This window comes from Ichthyophthirius multifiliis, assembly GCF_000220395.1.
Source record: "Ichthyophthirius multifiliis unplaced genomic scaffold scaff_1120509251210, whole genome shotgun sequence".
In the NCBI taxonomy this organism is placed as follows: domain Eukaryota; phylum Ciliophora; class Oligohymenophorea; order Hymenostomatida; genus Ichthyophthirius; species Ichthyophthirius multifiliis.
In genome coordinates, this window is record NW_004086097.1 from 17,393 (window position 1) to 37,044 (window position 19,652).

Genomic DNA, 19,652 nt, shown 5'->3' on the forward strand with positions numbered 1-19,652 from the left:
TTTATTAAATGTATGGATCTAGTAAATAATTATTGATAAAAAATATTTTTTTTTTTTTTTTTTTAAATAATATTAATATTATATATAAATTTTATATATATATATGTATGTATGATATTTTAAATTTTTTTAAAAATAATCAAAAATTTTTTTTTTAATTAAATTAATAAAATATTTTTCACTATATTCCTATTTTTTTCAAAAATTATATTTACTTGTTCTTGATAGTTTACTATTTTCTTTATTTTATTTACATTCCTCTTCTGTTTCTAATATTTTTTAGTTTTCATGTTATTTTTAATCTATATATTAAAAATATTAATAAATTTATTATTTTATATGTAAAAATACCTAAAATTTCCTTAACTTCATTATTTTTTAAAAAATATTATAATCTTTAAACGTATTCTATTTTTAATTATATTTATGAATTATAATTAAATTACCTTAAAATACTTAATCATCTACTGCTGAATAATATTCTATTGCATATTAATAACATTCCATTAGTTAATTAATATTTTTTAAATTCATATTTTATTAAACATTAGCTTCACATATTTATATATTTTAAATCACTTCTTCAATATTAATTTATTCATAAGCTTTCATAGTAACATTATCTTCTGAAATTACGATATTTTTTTTAATATTGTTAATAATTTTAGCTCCTCTTTTCTACATATATCCTTTTATTAAAGAAATTAGTTTTTATGTTTAATTCACTTTTAATATTTGTAAGCATTTTTATCCCTTAATTTTTTTTTTATTTTTTTTTAATTAAAATATATACATAATTATTCCATATTAAAATCAAAGTTTCATCTTCATTTTTTTTCTTTTTAATACTCAATAATTAATTTAAGTAATTTTATTATTCTAATTTTATTATATTTTATGTCCTATCTTAAAGCAAAAATGTATTTAAATAACTTTCTGAAATAATAACATATCTATTTATTATATATAAATTTATTAAATTTAAAACTTTTAATTTTTACTTCTATGTATGTTCTTATAAATTTTCGCAAGGAAAAACATCTACACAGTTCATTTAAAGAAATTATTCTAAATCATAATCTTAGTTTTCTATAAAACTGCCAAGATTATTTAAATATGTCTTATTATCAATATTTTAATTTACTTTATACTAAATAAAAAATAAAAATAAAATTAATTTTTTTCACTTTTTACCAAAAAACCAGGTATTTACTCTACTATTTAATATAAAAGAATTGAAGGAATCCATTATTACTCGATTATATTGTCTATTAAATCTCTTCCGTCAGCTAATGATGGTTCAGAAAACTTTTAAAAGGAATAAATATATAAATAAAATATTTTGTATATAATATACATTTGTTTAACAAATAAATTAAGGAAATGTAAATGGATATGTTTTATATAATAGAATTTCAAATTTAATTGGTTAATACTATAAATAAAAATCTAAAAGATTTTTTATAAGTAACTCTTCTTTTAATATAACCTTATATATTATTATTAATTAAAAATATATATTTTATTTATTATTACAATAATTTTAATTCCTAAACCAAAACAAGTAACATTTATATCATATAATTATTAGTCTAAATTATATAAATGCTCTAAATCTATTTTTTTTTTTTTTTAAGAAATATTTAAAATTTTACCTTTAATTACCCTTTTAATTTATACTTCTTTTTCAAAAACTTTATATACAATTTCATTTAAATTTTCCATTTATTTTTTAGAGAATATATTAGCTGTATTTGTTTATTTTTCTTTATAAAAAATAAAACTATTTATTTAAAATATAAAAAAATACACATAATTACTTTTATTTAATTATATTAACACATAACTATTATTATAAATAAAAATAGAATTTTTTAAGATATTATGAAATAAAAAAATTATAAACAAATATTATTAATAATATTATTTTAATACAAAAAAATATAAATAAAAATATAAAAAAATTAAAAATATTTATTATTGTATAATTTATATCATAATTTTATTTATTTTATATTAAATTTTTCGTAAAAAATCCTAAAATAAAAACAAAAATTTTTTAAATAATTTTTTTTTTTCATTAAATAAATTCAAAATAATAGGAAAATAAAATCTTAAAAAATTAATAAAACATACATGCAAATAAAGAAATAATACAAACATTAATTTATATATATATATATTTTCAAAAAATTCAATTTATTCCCACATAAGCAATAGGAATATCCTCACCATATTCCGGTGATTTAGTTTATAAAACTTCCACATTATTAAACCCAGCCTATTACATTTTATCTTTAAAATTTGGAATCATATCCAAAGCACTCAACTATTACGAAAACTTAGCATGACTTTTCATACATTATTTAAGACCCACATAAAAATCTAAAGTAAATAGTGAACCAGCCGCTGATCCTTCTATCCAAACGTCAGTACAATCAATAATAACTCCATCAATTAGGCTATTATTTTATGCTAATTCCTTAGCAAATAAAGCTCCATCTTTGTATACTACATGAAGTCTTCCTGATTGGATATTATTATTAATATTATCTGACATTTTGAAGTATTTTCGTACATTTTCGACTACTCTTTCATCTATTTCACATACTGTAACTTATTTTATATTAGGGAAATTTTCGAGTAGATAATTTGCAATAAGCATATCTCCTCCTCCTATAATAAGAACATGTTCAAAAACACTTTCTTCATTAACAATATTTCTACTCATATCCAAAGTATAATTATCATCTAATTTATCACTAATCTACACTTATCCATCTAAAACTAAAATTCTCCCTAAATATTTGCTGTCATAAATTCTTAAATCCTAATAAGGAGTTTTTTCTCTATGTATAAGTTTTACATCATTCTATATTTCGCATTTCTAAAAACTATTATTGCATTGAATTCTGCTATTACCTCCTCTAGGGATAGTAACTGTTGAACTACATTTATCCCATCCTAATCCATCGCATAATGATTCTTCTACCTATTAAACAACATTCCATGTATTAGATCCACAATGATAAAAATCAATCGCACATGATTTTGCTTCAGGCCATGCATGGATTGTTAAATGACCTTACTTTAACATATATATGCAAGTAAGTCCTTAAGGTTCGAATTCTTTCTTTTATAAATCTACAACTTCTAATCCTACTTTGTTTAAAGCTATCATGAATAAATCATTTACTTAGGTAAAACAATTTAAATCTACAGATTCGACACCTGTGAAATCAAGAATCAAATGTCGTCCCATTTGAAGAATGTTTTTTTGGCAGGACATTGTTTTTAAAAAAAAATTATTATATATTAGAATTTTTTTCTTATTTTTTATTTATAAAAAGAATTTTTAAATTTGTTTGAATTATTTATTTATTGTATATTAAATATCTTTTATTAGGTTATTTTTTATACTGAAATTATTTTATCTATTGATAATAAATATTAAAATATTTTTGGTAATTTCATTAAAAATAGCATATTTTGTATTTTCTTAATAACTTTTTTATTTATAAGTAGTAAAAAAGAAATAAATATATATATTTTAAGATAAAAATATATATATATATATATATATATATATATATATATTTTGATAATATATTTATATAAATTAATTAAATTTATTTTAAAAAAAAAATTTAAATTTTTTTTTTTTTAAATTATTTTATATTTAAATAAAACTCAAAATATAATTTTTAGAAAAATTTAATAATATTAAAATAAAATATATATTTAAAATGTAATAAAATGTAACATCAGGACCTGTAATTAAATATAAAATTGTATTTTTGGGAGATTAATCTGTTGGAAAAACCTCAATAATAAATCGTTTTATATACGATAATTTTACAGGCAGTGAATAAGTACGTAAAAAATATTTAAAATAAATATTAATAGTATAAAAAAAAAAATATATAAAATAAAGCCAACAGTAGGTATTGATTTTATTTGCAAAACATTAACCTTAGATAACAAAACATTAAGATTATAACTATGGGATACTGCAGGTTAAGAAAGATTTAAAAGCTTAATCCCTAGTTATATTAGAGATTCTAATGCAGCAATAATAGTATATGATGTGACAAGTACAAAAATATATATAAAATCTTACTTAACAAAAAATAAAAAAAAGACTAAGCATCATTTAATAATTTAACCAAATGGATTGAAGAAGTAAAAGAAGAAAGAGGAAATGATGCATTAATATTTGTTTTAGGAAATAAAGCAGATTTAGAAGATCGGTATTTTTATTTTAAATAAAAAAATAAACGAAATAAAATTTATATAAAAAACAAAGAAAAGTTTCAGCTGAAGAATGCTAATAATAATTAAAATAATTCAATTTAAAATTGTAAGAAGTTTCAGCAAAATCAGGATAAAATATTGGTACATTCTTTAAATAATTGGCTTAATCATTAAGTGGAGGTTAAAGTAATGAAAATTAAAGCAAGCCGGGATAGTCTTAATAAAGTGAAGGAGAAAAAGATAAATAACCAATAACTCTTAAGAATTAAAAAAATAATGGATAAGAAAAAGAAAAAAATAAATCTGGTTGTTGTTGAAAAAAATACATTTTGAAAATAAAATAAAAATATTTATTTATTTTATATATATACGTATAAATATATATTTTCTTAATTTAATTAAAATAATATTAAAATTAATATTATTTAAAAACAAAAAATCATGTATTTAAATACTTAATTAAAAAATATAAAATAAAAAAAAATATAAAATAAAAAAAATATATATATATATATAAATATATATATAAATTATTTATATATACAATAATTTTTTATATTTTTTTTTTATTTTATATAATATATAATATTAATTTATTAATAATAAATATATTTTTTCTCAATGCAAGCAAAAGATTAAAAGCTAGAAAAAAGAAATGTAAAAGAAATGAAAGAATTAAAAGAAAGTATAAAATAAATGGTTTCATTATATATAGAAGAAAAATTTATTGATGATAATGCATTAAATTTATTATCTGAATATTTTAAAGATTTTATATATAATTTGATTACAAAGTTAAAAACAAGACAATAATTCAAAAAAATTATATCTCCAGAAGAAATTAAAAAAGATGTTTTATTTATTATTTAAAACGATTAAAAACTTGTTTATAAAGCTATAAAAACATTATTAACTGATTAATAATTTATGAATTTTTATAAATAAAAAAAATGTGTTCCCGATACTGTTCCTGCCCCCGGAAAAAATAATATTAGTGATATTGATGACGATAAAATTTCAGAAGATGAAGAAGAATATGATGAAGAAGATTGATTTTTATTATAAATTTAATTAATAAAAATATAAATATTTTTTTTTTGTATAATATATCATATAAATATATATTATAAAAAAAATTAAATTTTTTAATTTTTTTTGTTTAAATATATTTTTAAATATTTATATCTATAAAAAAATTATTAGTGTCTAAAATAAAAAAAATAAAAATAAAAAATGTCAGTAACCTTTCATACAACACACGGCGAATTAAAAATAGAAGTACATTGTGATAAAACACCATTATCAGCAAAAAATTTCCTTGCCTTATGTGCTAGAGGTGATTATAATAATACAATATTTCATAGATGTATCAGAGGATTTATAATATAAGGAGGAGATCCAACCAATACAGGAAAAGGAGGGGATAGTATATACATAGATAAATATTTTAAAGATGAAATAATGCCCGATTTAAAGCATGATAAAAGAGGAGTTGTTAGTATGGCAAATAGTGGACCAAATACAAATGCTTCATAATTTTTTATTACTTTTTCAAAATAAAATCATTTAAATGGATCATATACTGTTTTTGGTAAGGTAATTGATGGTTGGGAATGCTTAGATTTGATGGAAAAGGAACCTGTTGATGGTAATGATAAACCTTTAAACGAAATTAAAATACATAAGGTTACTATTCATGCAAATCCTATTGCAGAAATAGAATAAGAATGATTTCTATTTTTTATATTTATTAATAATGTTTTTATTATATTTTTTTTTTATTTTATATTTATTATTACTTTTTTAATGTAATTATTATAAAAATATAAAAAATAATTTTTTTATTTTTAATTATATATATTTTTTTTAAAATCATTATAAAAAATAAATAGTGTTTAAGATTTTTTTTAATTGTAAATAAAATTATTACTAAAAATTAAAATTCAATAATTTTTAATAATAAATATCGCCTAAAAAATAAAATACTTATAATATTAATTTTCAAAAAATAAATAAAAAAAATGGAATAAATATAAATAAACTAAAGAAAATAAATAACTTTACAAAAGTAAAATTTTATAGGTTTTATACCATAAATATAATTTTGTGTAATATGTTAAAATATAACGAACCATCTTTTACAATGCAGTACTTGCAAGTAATTTTATATTTAATTTAAATATAAAAAATAAAAATAGATCAATATATTGTTTCTAATGTTTCTAAACCTAAATTAAATAAATACGTAATGAAAAATGTACAACATGTTAGGGTATAAATATTAGTAAAATAACCGAGCCTTTAATTTCAATGTATAGAGAACTTGATTACTTGTGTACTGATTGTAATTAAATAATAAAATTAAAATAAGTAGAAGATCATATGTTTAAAATAGATAAAAGATGTGAAAACTTTTAAAATTGTGGAAAATAGCTTTAATGTAAAAAAAAATAAGAATATACGTGTTCAAAAGTATGCACCATATTCTTAAATATAATTAAAAATAAGGACAATCATGACGCTATTTATTAATAATTAAAAGATATTCTAAGTCAATATGAAGATAATAAAGAAAATATATTCCCAATTTGTAAAAATGAAAACCAATAAAACTAATATTCACTTAATAATAATATATATTAAATGAAATTAAATATTATAAATTAAGAAAAAAATAAAGAAAATAAAAAATAATAAAAAAAATATCAATTTAATTCTAGTTTAGTTGAATTAAAACGAAACTTTAATAATATTAATATAGAAAAAAAAGAAGAAGAAGAATAACATATTGGAAATCTTTAAAATACAATAACACTTTAATAACTTTAAAACAATAAAAATAAGCAATAAATTAAATTCTATTTGGATGAAAATACAAACTTTTAAAGTCCTTCCTTTGAGTTTTATTGGGATTAATATAATTCTCATTCAGAAATTTTATTTAATAATAATAATCGTACAATTTAATCAATTTATGATGATAATAAATATAGGACTGTCGTATCTGAAAAATGTTTCTTGCAAGGAAAATATTATTGGTAAATACATACATCTTAAGATATGATAGATTAAATAATTATAGGTGTTGTTGGAAGTAATAATTTTAATAAAAATATAGCTTTTTCAAATTTATAAGATGGATTTGGAAATAAACACTTGGGAGAATAGTTGTCTAAATTTATTAACCATACTTATAATATATAAAATCAAGTTATTATTGGTGTATTATTAGATATGGATTTAGGATAGTTATCGTTTTTTAAAAATAATTAAAATTTAGATCTTATTATTAATAGTTCAAGATTGAAAATAAAGCCTTTATATGCCACTGTTGCATTAAATGGCTTTGCAAGGTGTACAATTGTACCTTATACAAGAAGTTATATGAGAATACCTTGAATTTTAGAATTTTTATAAAATTTTAATTTTTTATATTTAATTAAATTTATTTTTATAATATTTTATGAAAATTAAATTACATGAAAAAATTATTATTAAAAAAAAAGGCTTTTTTATATTATTTTAAATAGAATTCTTTTATTTTATAAATATAAATATTTGGTATCAGTTTTTATCTACTAAGGAGTATTTTTTAATAAATAAATAAAAAACAGGCGCATATTTGTCTTCTGAATGAATATGTATATCTGTTTCATCTCTAATAAAAAAAAGTTTTATAAAATAAATAAATTATTTACATAGCAATTCGCTTCTTATAAAGAGGACAATCTAAAGTTAAAGATTCATATTCACCTCCTTCTCCACAAATATTAAGATTGCATTTTTAACTCTAAAATTTTAAACATATAAGTAGAGTATAAAATATAAATATATGAATTTTTATTTATTTTTTTTAAAATACCAATTCAATAATTTAATCATAATTATCTCTTAAAGACATTCCAAGATGTTATTTACCTAATCCATAAGAAGCAACTTTAATCAAAATAGAGTTCATTCCACTATCAATCATTTCTTTCAATAATTCTTATTAATTTCTTCCCCAAAGGAAAACTAAACTTTCCAAATCAAGTCTTTTGCAACTTTATTTATTAAAATAACATATTTACTAAAAAAATAAAAATTAATATTACACATCTTCTATTCTTAACTTTTAATAAGTTGAAGCTATCGCACCTGAAGAAACTCCTTTGAAATCCCATTTTTATTTTGCTTCTAATAAAAGTTCATATAAATCTTCTACTTCATCATCTTTCTTTTATTCAGCAGTTCCTGTATAATATAAATCTTGCACTATAGGTTTTCCTTTCAATTATCTTTTTATTAAAGGAATTTATAAGCATTCAGCAATAGCTTCTGCCATATTTGTACCTACTGATTAATACATATAACTGTCTTATTCCATTGCTATTTCTTTTTTTTTAAAAAAAAATAAATAAATAAGTTTATTTTAATTATTATTATTATTTTTTACAAGCAGGATACAAATTAGCAACAGCTACTAATTCGTGTCCTTGTTAAATTGCTTTGTAGATGTTAAAAATACTATCTTTTCCTCCTGATATAAGAGCAATAAATTTCATTTTTTATTGACTTTTTTTTAATGTAGAAATATTAATTTTTTTTTATTAAGATATATATATATTTAATTAGCTTTTTATTTTATTATGCGTTTATTGTTAGTTAGTTTTAGTTTTTTATTCTAAATATAAAAAATATAATAAAAACTAAATAAGAATTTATAAATTTATATTTAATTTATATAAAAATATACTTGTAAAATAAATAAATTTAATAAAAAATATTTATTATAAAAAAAAATAATATATAAATTGTCCTCTATTAATATTATTACATATAAATTATAACGAATATATTTAAAAGAATTATAATATTAATAATTACAATAAATTAATATATATTAAATTAATTTTTCATATGTATTTTAATTACTAACAATTTATGTTAAGAAATTTAATAAATAATCAGAATACATTTATATAAGAAATTAATAATTATATTTAAGATATGTGTAATCTTTAAAAATTCGAACACTTATAAAAGTAAAAAACATTTTTGTAATGAAACAAATATATATTTCAATTATAAAAAAAGTATATTTATTTATAAAAAATATTTATTATAAAAACAATTATTCAATGAATTAATAAATAATTTAATTTAATTTAAATAATAAATTAATTTATAATTAAAAAATAAAAAAAATCAAATAGAACTTCAAAATAAAAAAATGAATTTTATAGATAATGTAGATAAAGATTTATAAGCACTTTTAATAGAAATAAAAAAAAAAAATCCTGAATTAAAAGACGTAAATAAATTTTAGATAACAATTATATTCTATAAATATAAAAATTTGTTTCCTTTTTATTTATAATAATATAGTTAATACAAGACTAAATAAACAAATTGTAAAACATAAAAAAAATAGTTTTTTAAAATGGGAATAATAGTTTTTAAACAAATCGTATAGTACATAATTTACCAATTAATGATTTTTTTTAAATAATAAATCAGTTAAAAGATATTAAAAATATTAAAATATTTGAATTAGGACTTAGTTTATTAAAAAAGATTATAACTTAACCAAATTTATAAGAAGAAAATTATGCTATAACAACAAATTACTTATATTCCCAAAAAGATTGCAAAGATGATAAAATACTAATAAAAATAATTTAAACATTATTAATGTTGTTTAGCCCTAAAATAATTCTTTGTAAAAATTATTAATTAATATCAAAAGTAAAAAGATAAAAAATTAAAACAAAATTTAAAAATATAAAAATAAATATAATATATAAGTTAAATATTTTTTTTTTAAAAAAAAAGGTTTTAAATATATGTTTAGTTCTATAAAGCAATAAAGATATAATGATTAGAAATACATCATTAGCTGGTCCATTTTAATTAATTCATATAGTATTTTAGCATTTAATAAATTCCATAAAATAAACATAAAAATTAGAAAACTCAAGCGGTTCTTAATCAGATGGAAACGAATCAAAAAATAAAATTTATGAAGAGGAAAATAAAGAATAAACAAAAATAAAAAGAAATTCAGAAGATGAAATTTAAACAATTAGCTATTCGCAAGAACATTGTGATTAGATAAATGAGTAAGAAAATTATAGATATATATAAATAAAAATAATATAAGAAATAAATATAAATGTATATATATATATATATATATATAAATATATATATATATATATATATATATATATATATATATATTGAATTAATTTTTTTATTTATTATTTTTTTAATTTTTTTTAAAAAACAGAATCAAAAATAAAAAAATTGTTCTTTTATAATTTCTGATAATTTATTTTTTTGATTATATAATATATATATAAATATTTATATATATATATATATTTATATATAGTATATTTTTTTTTATTTTTTTTATATATATTATATTTAAACTATTATATACATATATATATTTATAATAATACCTAAATTTTTTTTTTTTATTATATTAATAAGTATATGTCTTAGATTATTTAACGAAATAATTTCTTTAATGTTAGATAAATAATTACCTGAATGGGTTCCTCAAAATATAAATGGGTTATTGATTTCATATTAGGAAATAGGTTTTGATTTATTATTAAGCCTTTTAAAATAAATAGGAAGACATGTAAAGTATTGTAAATAAATAGAAGAATAAATAACAAACAAATTAGTATCTTTTGCTATTGAAAATATAAGTTAAGATTACACTGAATTTAAATTTGGGATTCGAATTATATAATTAAGTAGTATTTTAGTCAATAATTATTTTGGATATAATGAAATATTATAGAAAATATATGTAGTTAATAAATCAATAAATAAAATTTACATATACACATTTATGTATGCAGAATTATTTAGTTTATGTTTAAATAATCCTAAATTTATTTATATTTCTTTTGAATAAGCAAACAATAATCTTAATGATTAATAAGATAAAAATGCTTCCAGAGAACGCAATTTAATTAAAATTTTAGAAATTACACTTCTAATGGCCTAAAGTATTTCCTAATTTCCTGATGCTGAATTAAGAAAATAAATAAACACTAATATTAAAGGTGGAAAAATACTCGAAAGAAATGAAATAGAATATTAAAGTACTGAGCCTCCTTTAATTAGTTATAATATGTTTTATAGTTTATTAAGTAAAATATATATTTCATTTTTTCATATATATATATTTATAAATTTAAGTTGAAGTAATAAATCATTTGACTGAATCTTTAATGAAAATATATTAGGAAAGATAAGAAAAAATACAAAATTAAATTCCTGATAATAATGAAATATCTAATATAATAAATTTAATTTGGAAAGATAATTTAAGAATTATCAAATAATTACTTTCTAAATAAGTTAGTGAATAGTACTCTTAAAATCTCTTAAATTAAATATAAAATTGGATTAATATTGCAGGATCGTTATAATTATATAAAATTTGTGATTAATATATTAAAATTTTAGCAAATAATTGTCTTCCTTAAAAAAATAATGATGAACACATACTTAAACCTATTGAAATTCAATCTACAAAAATACTTTTTAATATTGCACACTGCTTAGGAGGTTTTTATTCAACAAAAAATAATATCTTTTTATCAAAAAAATAAAAAAGGAAAATTAGGAAAAAGCTCATGGTTTATAATGTTATAAACAATGTAAAGATTAGATACTTTTTTTAATAAAAAATTGATTTAAATAGATAATAATAAACCATAAAAAGAAGAAGATTTACTAGTCTAATCTGAATTATAAATATTATCAGATATAATGAGTAAATTGTTTTCTTCCAGTGATATATTTGATGTATTTTTATTAAAAAAACATTAATAATTAGAAATATGTATATTTTTTTTTTTTTTAAAAAAAAAAAAGGATAGTTTGTTAATTATAGTAATTGATTCATTAAATTAATTAAATTTGTCAATATTAGAATAAATAACAATTGAATAATAATAAAAAAAACCTTTTGAATTAAATAGTAAAAAATTTGGATTTTTGAAATTAAAAGAAACAGTATTAGTTAATATATCAAGAATAGATCTATTCTGGAGTTTAATAATTCCACATTTAATACTTCTATCTTCCGAAAAATAAGGCGATTTGCGAATGTTCTCTATAGATATACTAAATAATATCATAAATAATGCTTTTAATTATTTTAGTTCAAACATTTATTCCCCATCTTAAAAAAATAAAAAAAACTTGAAAAAAGTAATCTAAAAATTCAAAGAAACAGACTCTTGGAATCAATAAAATTGGCAAAAATCTTTACTTATGCCTTATAAAGAAGTCATATTATCCTAATTTACTGATACATAGGATATATTTTTATTAAATTTGATAAAAATTATTCAAAACAATGGTCATGAAATCAACTAAAACGGTTATTTAGTAATTTTAGATATTCTCCAAATTGTATCTACAGGCTAATAATTCCAAAACACTCTAACATAGGGTTTAAAATGTTTAAGTATAATAATAAACTAACATATTACAATAATAAATAGATATTAATTAAAAATAATAATTGACCTAATAGAAAACTTCAGATAATCATCAAGTAATATAAAAAAAAAAAAACATAAATAAATAAATTAAATAGAAGATAAAAACTCAATATATTAATCTGTAGAATTCCTTTGGAATATAGGCGATCAATTAGCCAAGCTACACTAAAATCTCTTAAAAGACGAAAATATAGATAACAATTAATTAAAACAATAGCAACTAGTCGAAATAGAGCTTTTATGGGAAAGTTTATTCTAGAAATTAATAAATATAATAAACGAACCCCTAGAAGAGCTCAGATAATCCGCAATAGTTACCTTAACGTAACTTTTTATGACTAACAGTATATTTTTTAGCAAAAAATTCTGGTTTCATATAATAAAAGAGATCTATATAAAAAACATCGAAAAGTTAATACATAAAATACTCCAATAATTCGAAGAAAACACCTCATCTTTAAATAATCAAATTAACATTCACTCTCCCTAATATTAAATTCATTTACAAACTCCTAAATTTTTCGGTATTTCCGAAACTCCGAAATTTTAAATTTCCTCTTAGGATTTGAGCAAAGTCCTAGCTCATTCCCAAATGTAAAATTCCTAAAAATTAAAGACCAAAGCATGGGAAGAAACATGCATTATATTAATCTAATCTTTATAAAAAATACTCAAAAAAGGATTCAATGCTGATAATTTTATCGATTTATACTTAAGTATAATCGCAAAAGGCAGATAAGGCATTCTAATTAATAATTAATAGCTTATTTTGGAGTTTTTTAAAATTATTAAAGATTTTGTACAAAATAAAGGTTCTTTAGGTATCAAAATTATCGACGAAATCAAAGATTTTATTTTACAATATTAATCCACAATGGAATTTATTGGCTTAGACATAGAAAATGACAAGTAATCAGATTCTAGGATATCTATAACTGAGACAATTCCGGAAATAATTGAAACTTTCGAAAATTTACTATTATGTGCAGGAGGTATAGAATCTAGAAGCGGAATGATTGTAAATCTATACATAGATTTCTACAAAAGCTCCCTTAATTTTTGCCAAAGAATTGATTTTATGAACTCTTCGCATAGAATGTTACTATTTTAAGATGAAAACGCTCGCTAAATATACGATTATGTTGAAAATATAGGTATATTAGTTCTTGAAAAGACAAATTTTCAAATTTAAAATGAATTTATGCTTTTTATGAACGAGCTTATTAATATAAGAGTAGACAGTAGATTATCATATTTAATGAATAAGAAATTTCTGAAAATTTTCCAAAATGTAATTCTTAATTAATCTATGCCAGGTGAACTATAAGATATTTTTACGAAATATTATTTCGCCAAAATAGAAAATATACTTGAATTGAGATTCGATAAAGATTATTTTGAACTTCATAGTTAAAAATTATAAATTAAAAAATATGTCCCTTTATGGATTTTCGTTTTTGAATAATTCATTTATTTAGCCAAAAATTTCTCTTAAAAAAATAAATTTTATACCGAATTGTTCTTTATTATTGAAAATTTGCTTAAAAGACCAAAAGAAAAAATATGTTATTCTTTTTTTAAAAAATAATAATATATATATATAACATAATTTTTTTAAATAGATATACTTCCAGTTGATATGTAAGATTATATAAAAAAAGAGATTATTAAAATAGAAGCTGTTTGTATTGAATTTATTATCGAATAAATGCTTTCTGAAGAACAAGAATTAGACGAATATATAATATCTAGAATGATCGAAATTCTCGAAAACTATATAGATTCTAAAAAGAAAACCTCAGAAAATACTACAAGTACAGATTTATAAGAAATTAACGAAAATAATGATTTAGAAATTCGCAAAAATTACATTTCGAATTTTTTTTTATTAGCTAAAGCTAAATCTTCCAAAAACAAGAAATTTGAAGAAGTAGCAAAAATAGTTCTCCCTATTTTGATTTTAAGGTGTAAATAAATAATTGAAGATTTTATAAAGGAAGAAAAAACATCTAAAAATTAAATAAATAATCCCTAATATAAAAAAAAAGCTGAAGAGGTTTTATTTATTCTTTAATCTTTGCTTAAATTAGAATTATAAAATTAATGTTTTAAATACGAAAATAAAAATAATGAATAATAATAGTAAGTGAACTAACAATTTTAATTGTAAAATAATAATAATGAATAGGAATAGGAATTTAATAATAATAAATCTGATGTTCCATAAATTAAATATATTATTATAAATAATGGCAATTAAAATATGAATAATAAAAAAGGTCATTTGTTTTATTTATTTTCACTTTTTATAGAACTTATTACTTGTGAATACTTACCTATTACTTAATGTTTACAAAGCATTTTTAAAGAAATATAATAAGAACTTAATTTAATTAATTCATGAAAAAAAAAAACAAGAACAAAAAAAAAGTTACCCCAAATTTTTTTAAAAAAAAATAAATAAATATATATTTAATAAGATAAATAATTTGTGTTTTTTATTTATTATTAACAAAAAATAAAATACAAATTTAATTTAAAACTAATGTTTATAAAAAAAAAAATTTTTAAAGATTTTGTTATTTTTTTTTTGTTTTAAAAAAATAAATATTATTCAAATTAAACTTAACAAAAATTTTTCTATTACAATGAAAATTTTTAAGTTTTTATTAATTTGCCATAAATTAGCAAAATAAATAACTGTGTTAATTGCATGAAGACAACACATTAATTAGGCTGTAATATTAGTATCTAAAACTTAGTTAGAACATTTATTATCTATATAATAAGAAAAGTCATATTAATCAATATAAACAGAAATAACAATCATGAAAAAAAAACTAATAAGGCATCCATAAAACTATATAATGCTTGAATTCATTTTTTTTTTGAATTAGTAAACATAAATAATAATAGGAATAATAATAAGCACTGCTCCTGAACCTATGTAAATTGATAAAGTACTAAGATTGCAAGATTACATATAAACAGAATTTAGTATTATGGATGTTAACCCTATTATAAAGCAAGCGAATATTCTTATAAGTTCATCAGGATTTTAAATATTTGAGTATTATTGTTAGTATTGAGGTGGAGGAAAATATGCTTATTATTAATTCGAACTATTATTTTATTGCTAATATTATTAAGAAGACCATAACTAAGGTTATTATTATTAAGAATGTGCTTCTTATGAATATTAAGGAGAAATTAATTATTAATCCTAAATATTAACTTATTACTATTAAATTTATTTGTTTTCAATATCTTAATTTAATAATTAATCAGTAACATTTTATTAATCCATTTATTTTATTTTATTTAAATGAAAGAAATAATAAATATCTTTTTATAATTTTAAATAATTATAATTTTGTTTATTTCGATTAAATCTTATTTTTATAATATATAAAAAAATTAAAATATGATAAAATTATATATATATAAAAAAAAGATATTTATTTAAAATAAATAATAAAATTTTATAAAGTATTTTATTTATCATTATTATTAAATAAAAATATATAATATATAAAATTGATAATACAAAGATAATTTTTATCAAATTGCATAATTTATAATATTAAAAAATAAAAGAGTATTAAAAAAATGAAATAAACTAAAATCATCAATTAAATAATAATAATAATAATAATAAAAAAAACTTAAATTAAATCAATAAATATTGCAATCTTCTTTATCTTTTTTCCCTTCACCTTTATCTTATTTTTATTTTTTTTTATCACTATCTCCTTCTACTTCTTTTTTTCCTTCTATTTTTTTCTTACCTTCTTATTCTTCACTGTTCCCGTCTTACAACTCGATTCTTTTTTAATTAAGATTTTAATTATTAACTTCACTTTTTTTCCTATCAATTTAAATTTCTTCAAATCCAAAAACTTTAAATACAAGATTTCTCTCCATAAAATAATTAAGATGCTCCGAATTAAGATTTTCATAACAAAAAATCTTCGAATAATTATAATTAGGTTTCGAGTTTTTTCCCACAATAGTTTCTGTTCTATAGATTTATATTTTTCCATATTAATCCATTAGAGAATATTCCACATACGAGTCTTTACAAAAAGCCTCAGGCAATTAAGCTTTTTAAATATTAATTTTAAAATAAAGAGTTCTTCCTAAAAGTTAATTCGGATCTTCAATAATTTCTTCACAAGACTCGTTTTCCATTTTTTCAGATAAATTTATATCCCCAGTCTCATTACAAGGAATAATACTTACATTTAAAGATCCACATTACCCATTTTCTCCCACAATAGATAAATCCATAACCGAATCCATAAAATAAGCCAAATAAAGTAACTTAAAGTATCCATTTCCAATTAAATGGGGTTCTGGAGGGTCACAAAAAGGGTCATTAGAAGGGTCAATGACAGGTAATGTATTAGTTTCGAAGTATTTTTCTAATAAATCTTTAATCATATAATACCTCTCGTTAAACTTAGTATGGTCCCAAATATAGACTTATCCCAATTCTTTATTATCAACTTAAATTTAAACCTTTGATTTGATATTAATGATATTCTAAGCGTCTTTTTTTTCCTCATTTTCTTCATATATTTATGCTATTTTGGCTTACAAAGTAACTTTTCGTTTAAGTTCTTTTGCAATAAGATTAATTTCGAGTACTTTAGGCAAATACTTTTACAATTTATGCTCTAGATAATTTTTATCTTTATATTTATTTATTTTTTCAGAACATTATTTTTTCATAGTCGGAAGAGGAGGAGGAGGTTACATTTGTAATTATTTAATTTATTCTTCCAATTTTTTTTTTTCATCTTCCCAAAGTTTTTACTATTCCACTTTTTTTTCTTCATCTTATTATTTTCTGAATTCATTTTCCTACTCTCTAAGTTTATTCTCTAGTTCCATATATTTATTTCTCTCTATTTATACAAACTCGAAATCAATCTAATTAAAAACCAGCCCCTCGGTTCTTGATTGACTACTTTAATCCATAAGAATAAACATCGAAGTAGTCGAAAAAATAAGTCTATCTAAATTTTTCAACTCTATTCTATTTCTTACAGGGCATCCATTAAGTAAAATAAAGCTCTCGTCTTACCCTTAAATTGGCTGAATGAAAATTATCCCGTTTTCATAAACAATTTCTGCTATATTATGTTTTGTCAACCCTACAATAATATCCGCTTTCGGTTCTGCATATTTACTACCTATAATAGTTTTTTATCTATCTAAAGTACACTGAATTTTATTATGAAGTTAAGGATCTTCATGAATATTAGTAAGGTAAGGTTTAGATAGATCAATTTAAGGTTTTTAATCTTCGTATTATTTATTTTCTTCGATTCTTTATTTCTTAGTTTTTGTTGCATCAACCAATAAATGTTCATTAGCTTCCATTTATTCTTTTTTGATCAAAATTTCTTAAATATTAACTTATTTTGTGTCTAATTTCTAAAGTGAGGAAACATCCATAGAATCTAAATTTATTCCAAATTATTCCTAAAACTTCTGCATGAAAATTTTCAATTTTTCATTTTCTTGAGTTAATTCTCTTATTAATTTATCTGTAGCACTTTCATTTACTGTAGCTTTATTTTTTATTTTCTTAGCTTAATCCGCATATCTTAAAGTTGAAAGAGTTTCCTCCCAATTATCACTTGAAGGTGAAACTGCACAAATCATCAAAGTCTTCGAGTTTCCTCCCAAAGCATTACAAAGAATTTTCGTTAAGCAACTTTCTCTATAAGGCACAACTGCTCCTTTTGATTTTCCCATTTCTTTTTCTGCTAAAGTTTAAATAACTTTCCCTAAAGTAGTCAAAGACTAATTGATATTTGACGCTTCTTTCAAACGAGCTCCTTCTGCTCCTGTTTTTCCCACTTTCTCTGACCCCGCTAAATCTACTAAATTAATAACCGAAAGTTTTTCGAATTTTCTGTTATTATCCTTAGTCTCTGTTTACTTGAATTCAATTACAATAATAGTATGAGCCCTAGAAGAAGAAGCATTCATTTAAGTTGCAGCCACAGTTCTATTTTAAGTACCTCCATCCATAAGTTTTTCTATTTAATCATAGTCTTCTACAGGATGTTTACTTAAACCATCTGTATAGAATCCTAAAGATGTATTTTATCTAATTTTCAACCCACCCACAGGTCTTTTAGTAACATTAACTAACAAATCCTACACAGTCTCATTATAAATTTCCAACATAGAACATTAAACTTCATAAATAATATTCGGATTTGTATTACTTTCAATTTTTTTAAATATTTCCTAACATGCAATTGGTACAATTCCCTTATTTGCTCCATAACCAACCATAGAGTAACTTTTACCAGCACCAGTTTACCCATATGCGAATAAACAACAATGATATCCTTACCAAGCATTATCTAATATTTATTATCCTACCTAGTTGTATACATGTCGTTAATCCGCATATTTATCTGAAACTGGGATCGCTAAATTATTACCATCTAATTCGAAACCGTCATGTGACCAAAATGAATAGTCGAATGCAAAATCTTTGTTCTTTTTAGAATCTTCTAAACATAATAAAGTTGTACGGGGACCATCCATATCTATACATAATTATGAATTTAGATCGATTTCTCTTTGATTAAATGGACGAACTCTTACTGCAACTATTACACTCATTTATTTTATTTTATTATATGTGTTTGTTTATTTTTTTTTTTAGTTTTTTCTTTTTTTTCTTTTTTTTAGGTTTTTATTTTCTTTTCTATATTTATTATTTTTATTTTTTCTTTATTTTTTATTTTTATTTTTTTATTGTTTATTTTATTTTTATATATTTTTTTATAATTCTAAATAAAAATTAAAATGTAATTTTCGATAGACTACTCTATCTAATTTTAATCTATA

The 19,652-nt window shown here is 19.3% G+C and overlaps 8 protein-coding genes across 8 annotated transcripts, besides 24 other annotated features; 4 read left to right on the forward strand and 4 right to left on the reverse strand. All coding sequences in view use genetic code 6, as the record gives it.

The window, feature by feature from the left end:
* The first annotated feature begins 512 nt into the window (after positions 1 to 512).
* Positions 513 to 545: a microsatellite.
* Positions 546 to 847: 302 nt separating this feature from the next.
* Positions 848 to 1,770, reverse strand: IMG5_160250 (hypothetical protein). Its single transcript, XM_004030414.1, has 5 exons — positions 1,656 to 1,770; positions 1,537 to 1,616; positions 1,358 to 1,489; positions 1,002 to 1,308; positions 848 to 953 (listed from the first exon to the last, which is right to left on the reverse strand). The coding sequence occupies exons 1-4, from the start codon at positions 1,723 to 1,725 to the stop codon at positions 1,051 to 1,053; spliced, it is 540 nt and encodes a 179-aa protein (XP_004030462.1). The 5' UTR covers positions 1,726 to 1,770; the 3' UTR covers positions 848 to 953; positions 1,002 to 1,050.
* Positions 1,771 to 2,194: 424 nt separating this feature from the next.
* IMG5_160260 (spermidine synthase, putative) lies at positions 2,195 to 3,289 on the reverse strand (the record flags this gene model as incomplete). Its single annotated transcript, XM_004030415.1, has 1 exon — positions 2,195 to 3,289. The coding sequence occupies one exon, from the start codon at positions 3,287 to 3,289 to the stop codon at positions 2,195 to 2,197; it is 1,095 nt and encodes a 364-aa protein (XP_004030463.1).
* Positions 3,290 to 3,561: 272 nt separating this feature from the next.
* Positions 3,562 to 3,597: a microsatellite.
* A 48-nt stretch (positions 3,598 to 3,645) lies between these two features.
* Positions 3,646 to 3,685: a microsatellite.
* Positions 3,686 to 3,746: 61 nt separating this feature from the next.
* On the forward strand, positions 3,747 to 4,571 carry IMG5_160270 (rab6-family small gtpase, putative; the record flags this gene model as incomplete). The annotated part of the gene is made up of 4 exons (XM_004030416.1): positions 3,747 to 3,872; positions 3,935 to 4,094; positions 4,142 to 4,250; positions 4,307 to 4,571. The coding sequence occupies 4 exons, from the start codon at positions 3,747 to 3,749 to the stop codon at positions 4,569 to 4,571; spliced, it is 660 nt and encodes a 219-aa protein (XP_004030464.1).
* Positions 4,572 to 4,715: 144 nt separating this feature from the next.
* Positions 4,716 to 4,760: a microsatellite.
* Positions 4,754 to 4,797: a microsatellite.
* A 101-nt stretch (positions 4,798 to 4,898) lies between these two features.
* Positions 4,899 to 4,940: a microsatellite.
* A 10-nt stretch (positions 4,941 to 4,950) lies between these two features.
* On the forward strand, positions 4,951 to 5,307 carry IMG5_160280 (hypothetical protein; the record flags this gene model as incomplete). Its single annotated transcript, XM_004030417.1, has 1 exon — positions 4,951 to 5,307. One exon carries the CDS (start codon positions 4,951 to 4,953, stop codon positions 5,305 to 5,307), a length of 357 nt encoding a protein of 118 aa, XP_004030465.1.
* A 180-nt stretch (positions 5,308 to 5,487) lies between these two features.
* Positions 5,488 to 5,985, forward strand: IMG5_160290 (peptidyl-prolyl cis-trans cyclophilin-type family protein, putative; the record flags this gene model as incomplete). The annotated part of the gene is made up of 1 exon (XM_004030418.1): positions 5,488 to 5,985. One exon carries the CDS (start codon positions 5,488 to 5,490, stop codon positions 5,983 to 5,985), a length of 498 nt encoding a protein of 165 aa, XP_004030466.1.
* Positions 5,986 to 6,027: 42 nt separating this feature from the next.
* Positions 6,028 to 6,143: a microsatellite.
* Positions 6,144 to 6,922: 779 nt separating this feature from the next.
* Positions 6,923 to 6,959: a microsatellite.
* A 693-nt stretch (positions 6,960 to 7,652) lies between these two features.
* Positions 7,653 to 7,688: a microsatellite.
* Positions 7,655 to 7,731: a microsatellite.
* Positions 7,732 to 7,778: 47 nt separating this feature from the next.
* IMG5_160300 (mj0570-related domain protein) lies at positions 7,779 to 8,798 on the reverse strand (the record flags this gene model as incomplete). The annotated part of the gene is made up of 3 exons (XM_004030419.1): positions 7,779 to 8,044; positions 8,117 to 8,628; positions 8,690 to 8,798. 3 exons carry the CDS (start codon positions 8,796 to 8,798, stop codon positions 7,907 to 7,909), a joined length of 759 nt encoding a protein of 252 aa, XP_004030467.1. The 3' UTR covers positions 7,779 to 7,906.
* Positions 8,799 to 9,303: 505 nt separating this feature from the next.
* Positions 9,304 to 9,357: a microsatellite.
* Positions 9,332 to 9,364: a microsatellite.
* A 13-nt stretch (positions 9,365 to 9,377) lies between these two features.
* Positions 9,378 to 9,436: a microsatellite.
* A 211-nt stretch (positions 9,437 to 9,647) lies between these two features.
* IMG5_160310 (mon2, putative) lies at positions 9,648 to 15,177 on the forward strand (the record flags this gene model as incomplete). The annotated part of the gene is made up of 9 exons (XM_004030420.1): positions 9,648 to 9,981; positions 10,069 to 10,355; positions 10,735 to 11,408; positions 11,458 to 11,829; positions 11,879 to 12,069; positions 12,139 to 12,826; positions 12,869 to 14,338; positions 14,396 to 14,740; positions 15,086 to 15,177. The coding sequence occupies exons 1-9, from the start codon at positions 9,928 to 9,930 to the stop codon at positions 15,175 to 15,177; spliced, it is 4,173 nt and encodes a 1,390-aa protein (XP_004030468.1). The 5' UTR covers positions 9,648 to 9,927.
* Positions 10,412 to 10,476: a microsatellite.
* Positions 10,567 to 10,732: a microsatellite.
* Positions 10,581 to 10,635: a microsatellite.
* Positions 10,587 to 10,634: a microsatellite.
* Positions 15,178 to 16,448: 1,271 nt separating the features above from the next.
* Positions 16,449 to 19,424, reverse strand: IMG5_160320 (kinesin motor domain protein; the record flags this gene model as incomplete). Its single annotated transcript, XM_004030421.1, has 2 exons — positions 16,449 to 19,159; positions 19,241 to 19,424. 2 exons carry the CDS (start codon positions 19,422 to 19,424, stop codon positions 16,449 to 16,451), a joined length of 2,895 nt encoding a protein of 964 aa, XP_004030469.1.
* Positions 16,524 to 16,566: a microsatellite.
* Positions 18,082 to 18,116: a microsatellite.
* Positions 19,425 to 19,450: 26 nt separating the features above from the next.
* Positions 19,451 to 19,570: a microsatellite.
* Positions 19,451 to 19,578: a microsatellite.
* Positions 19,458 to 19,555: a microsatellite.
* Positions 19,460 to 19,588: a microsatellite.
* Positions 19,515 to 19,586: a microsatellite.
* Positions 19,589 to 19,652: the final 64 nt, after the last annotated feature.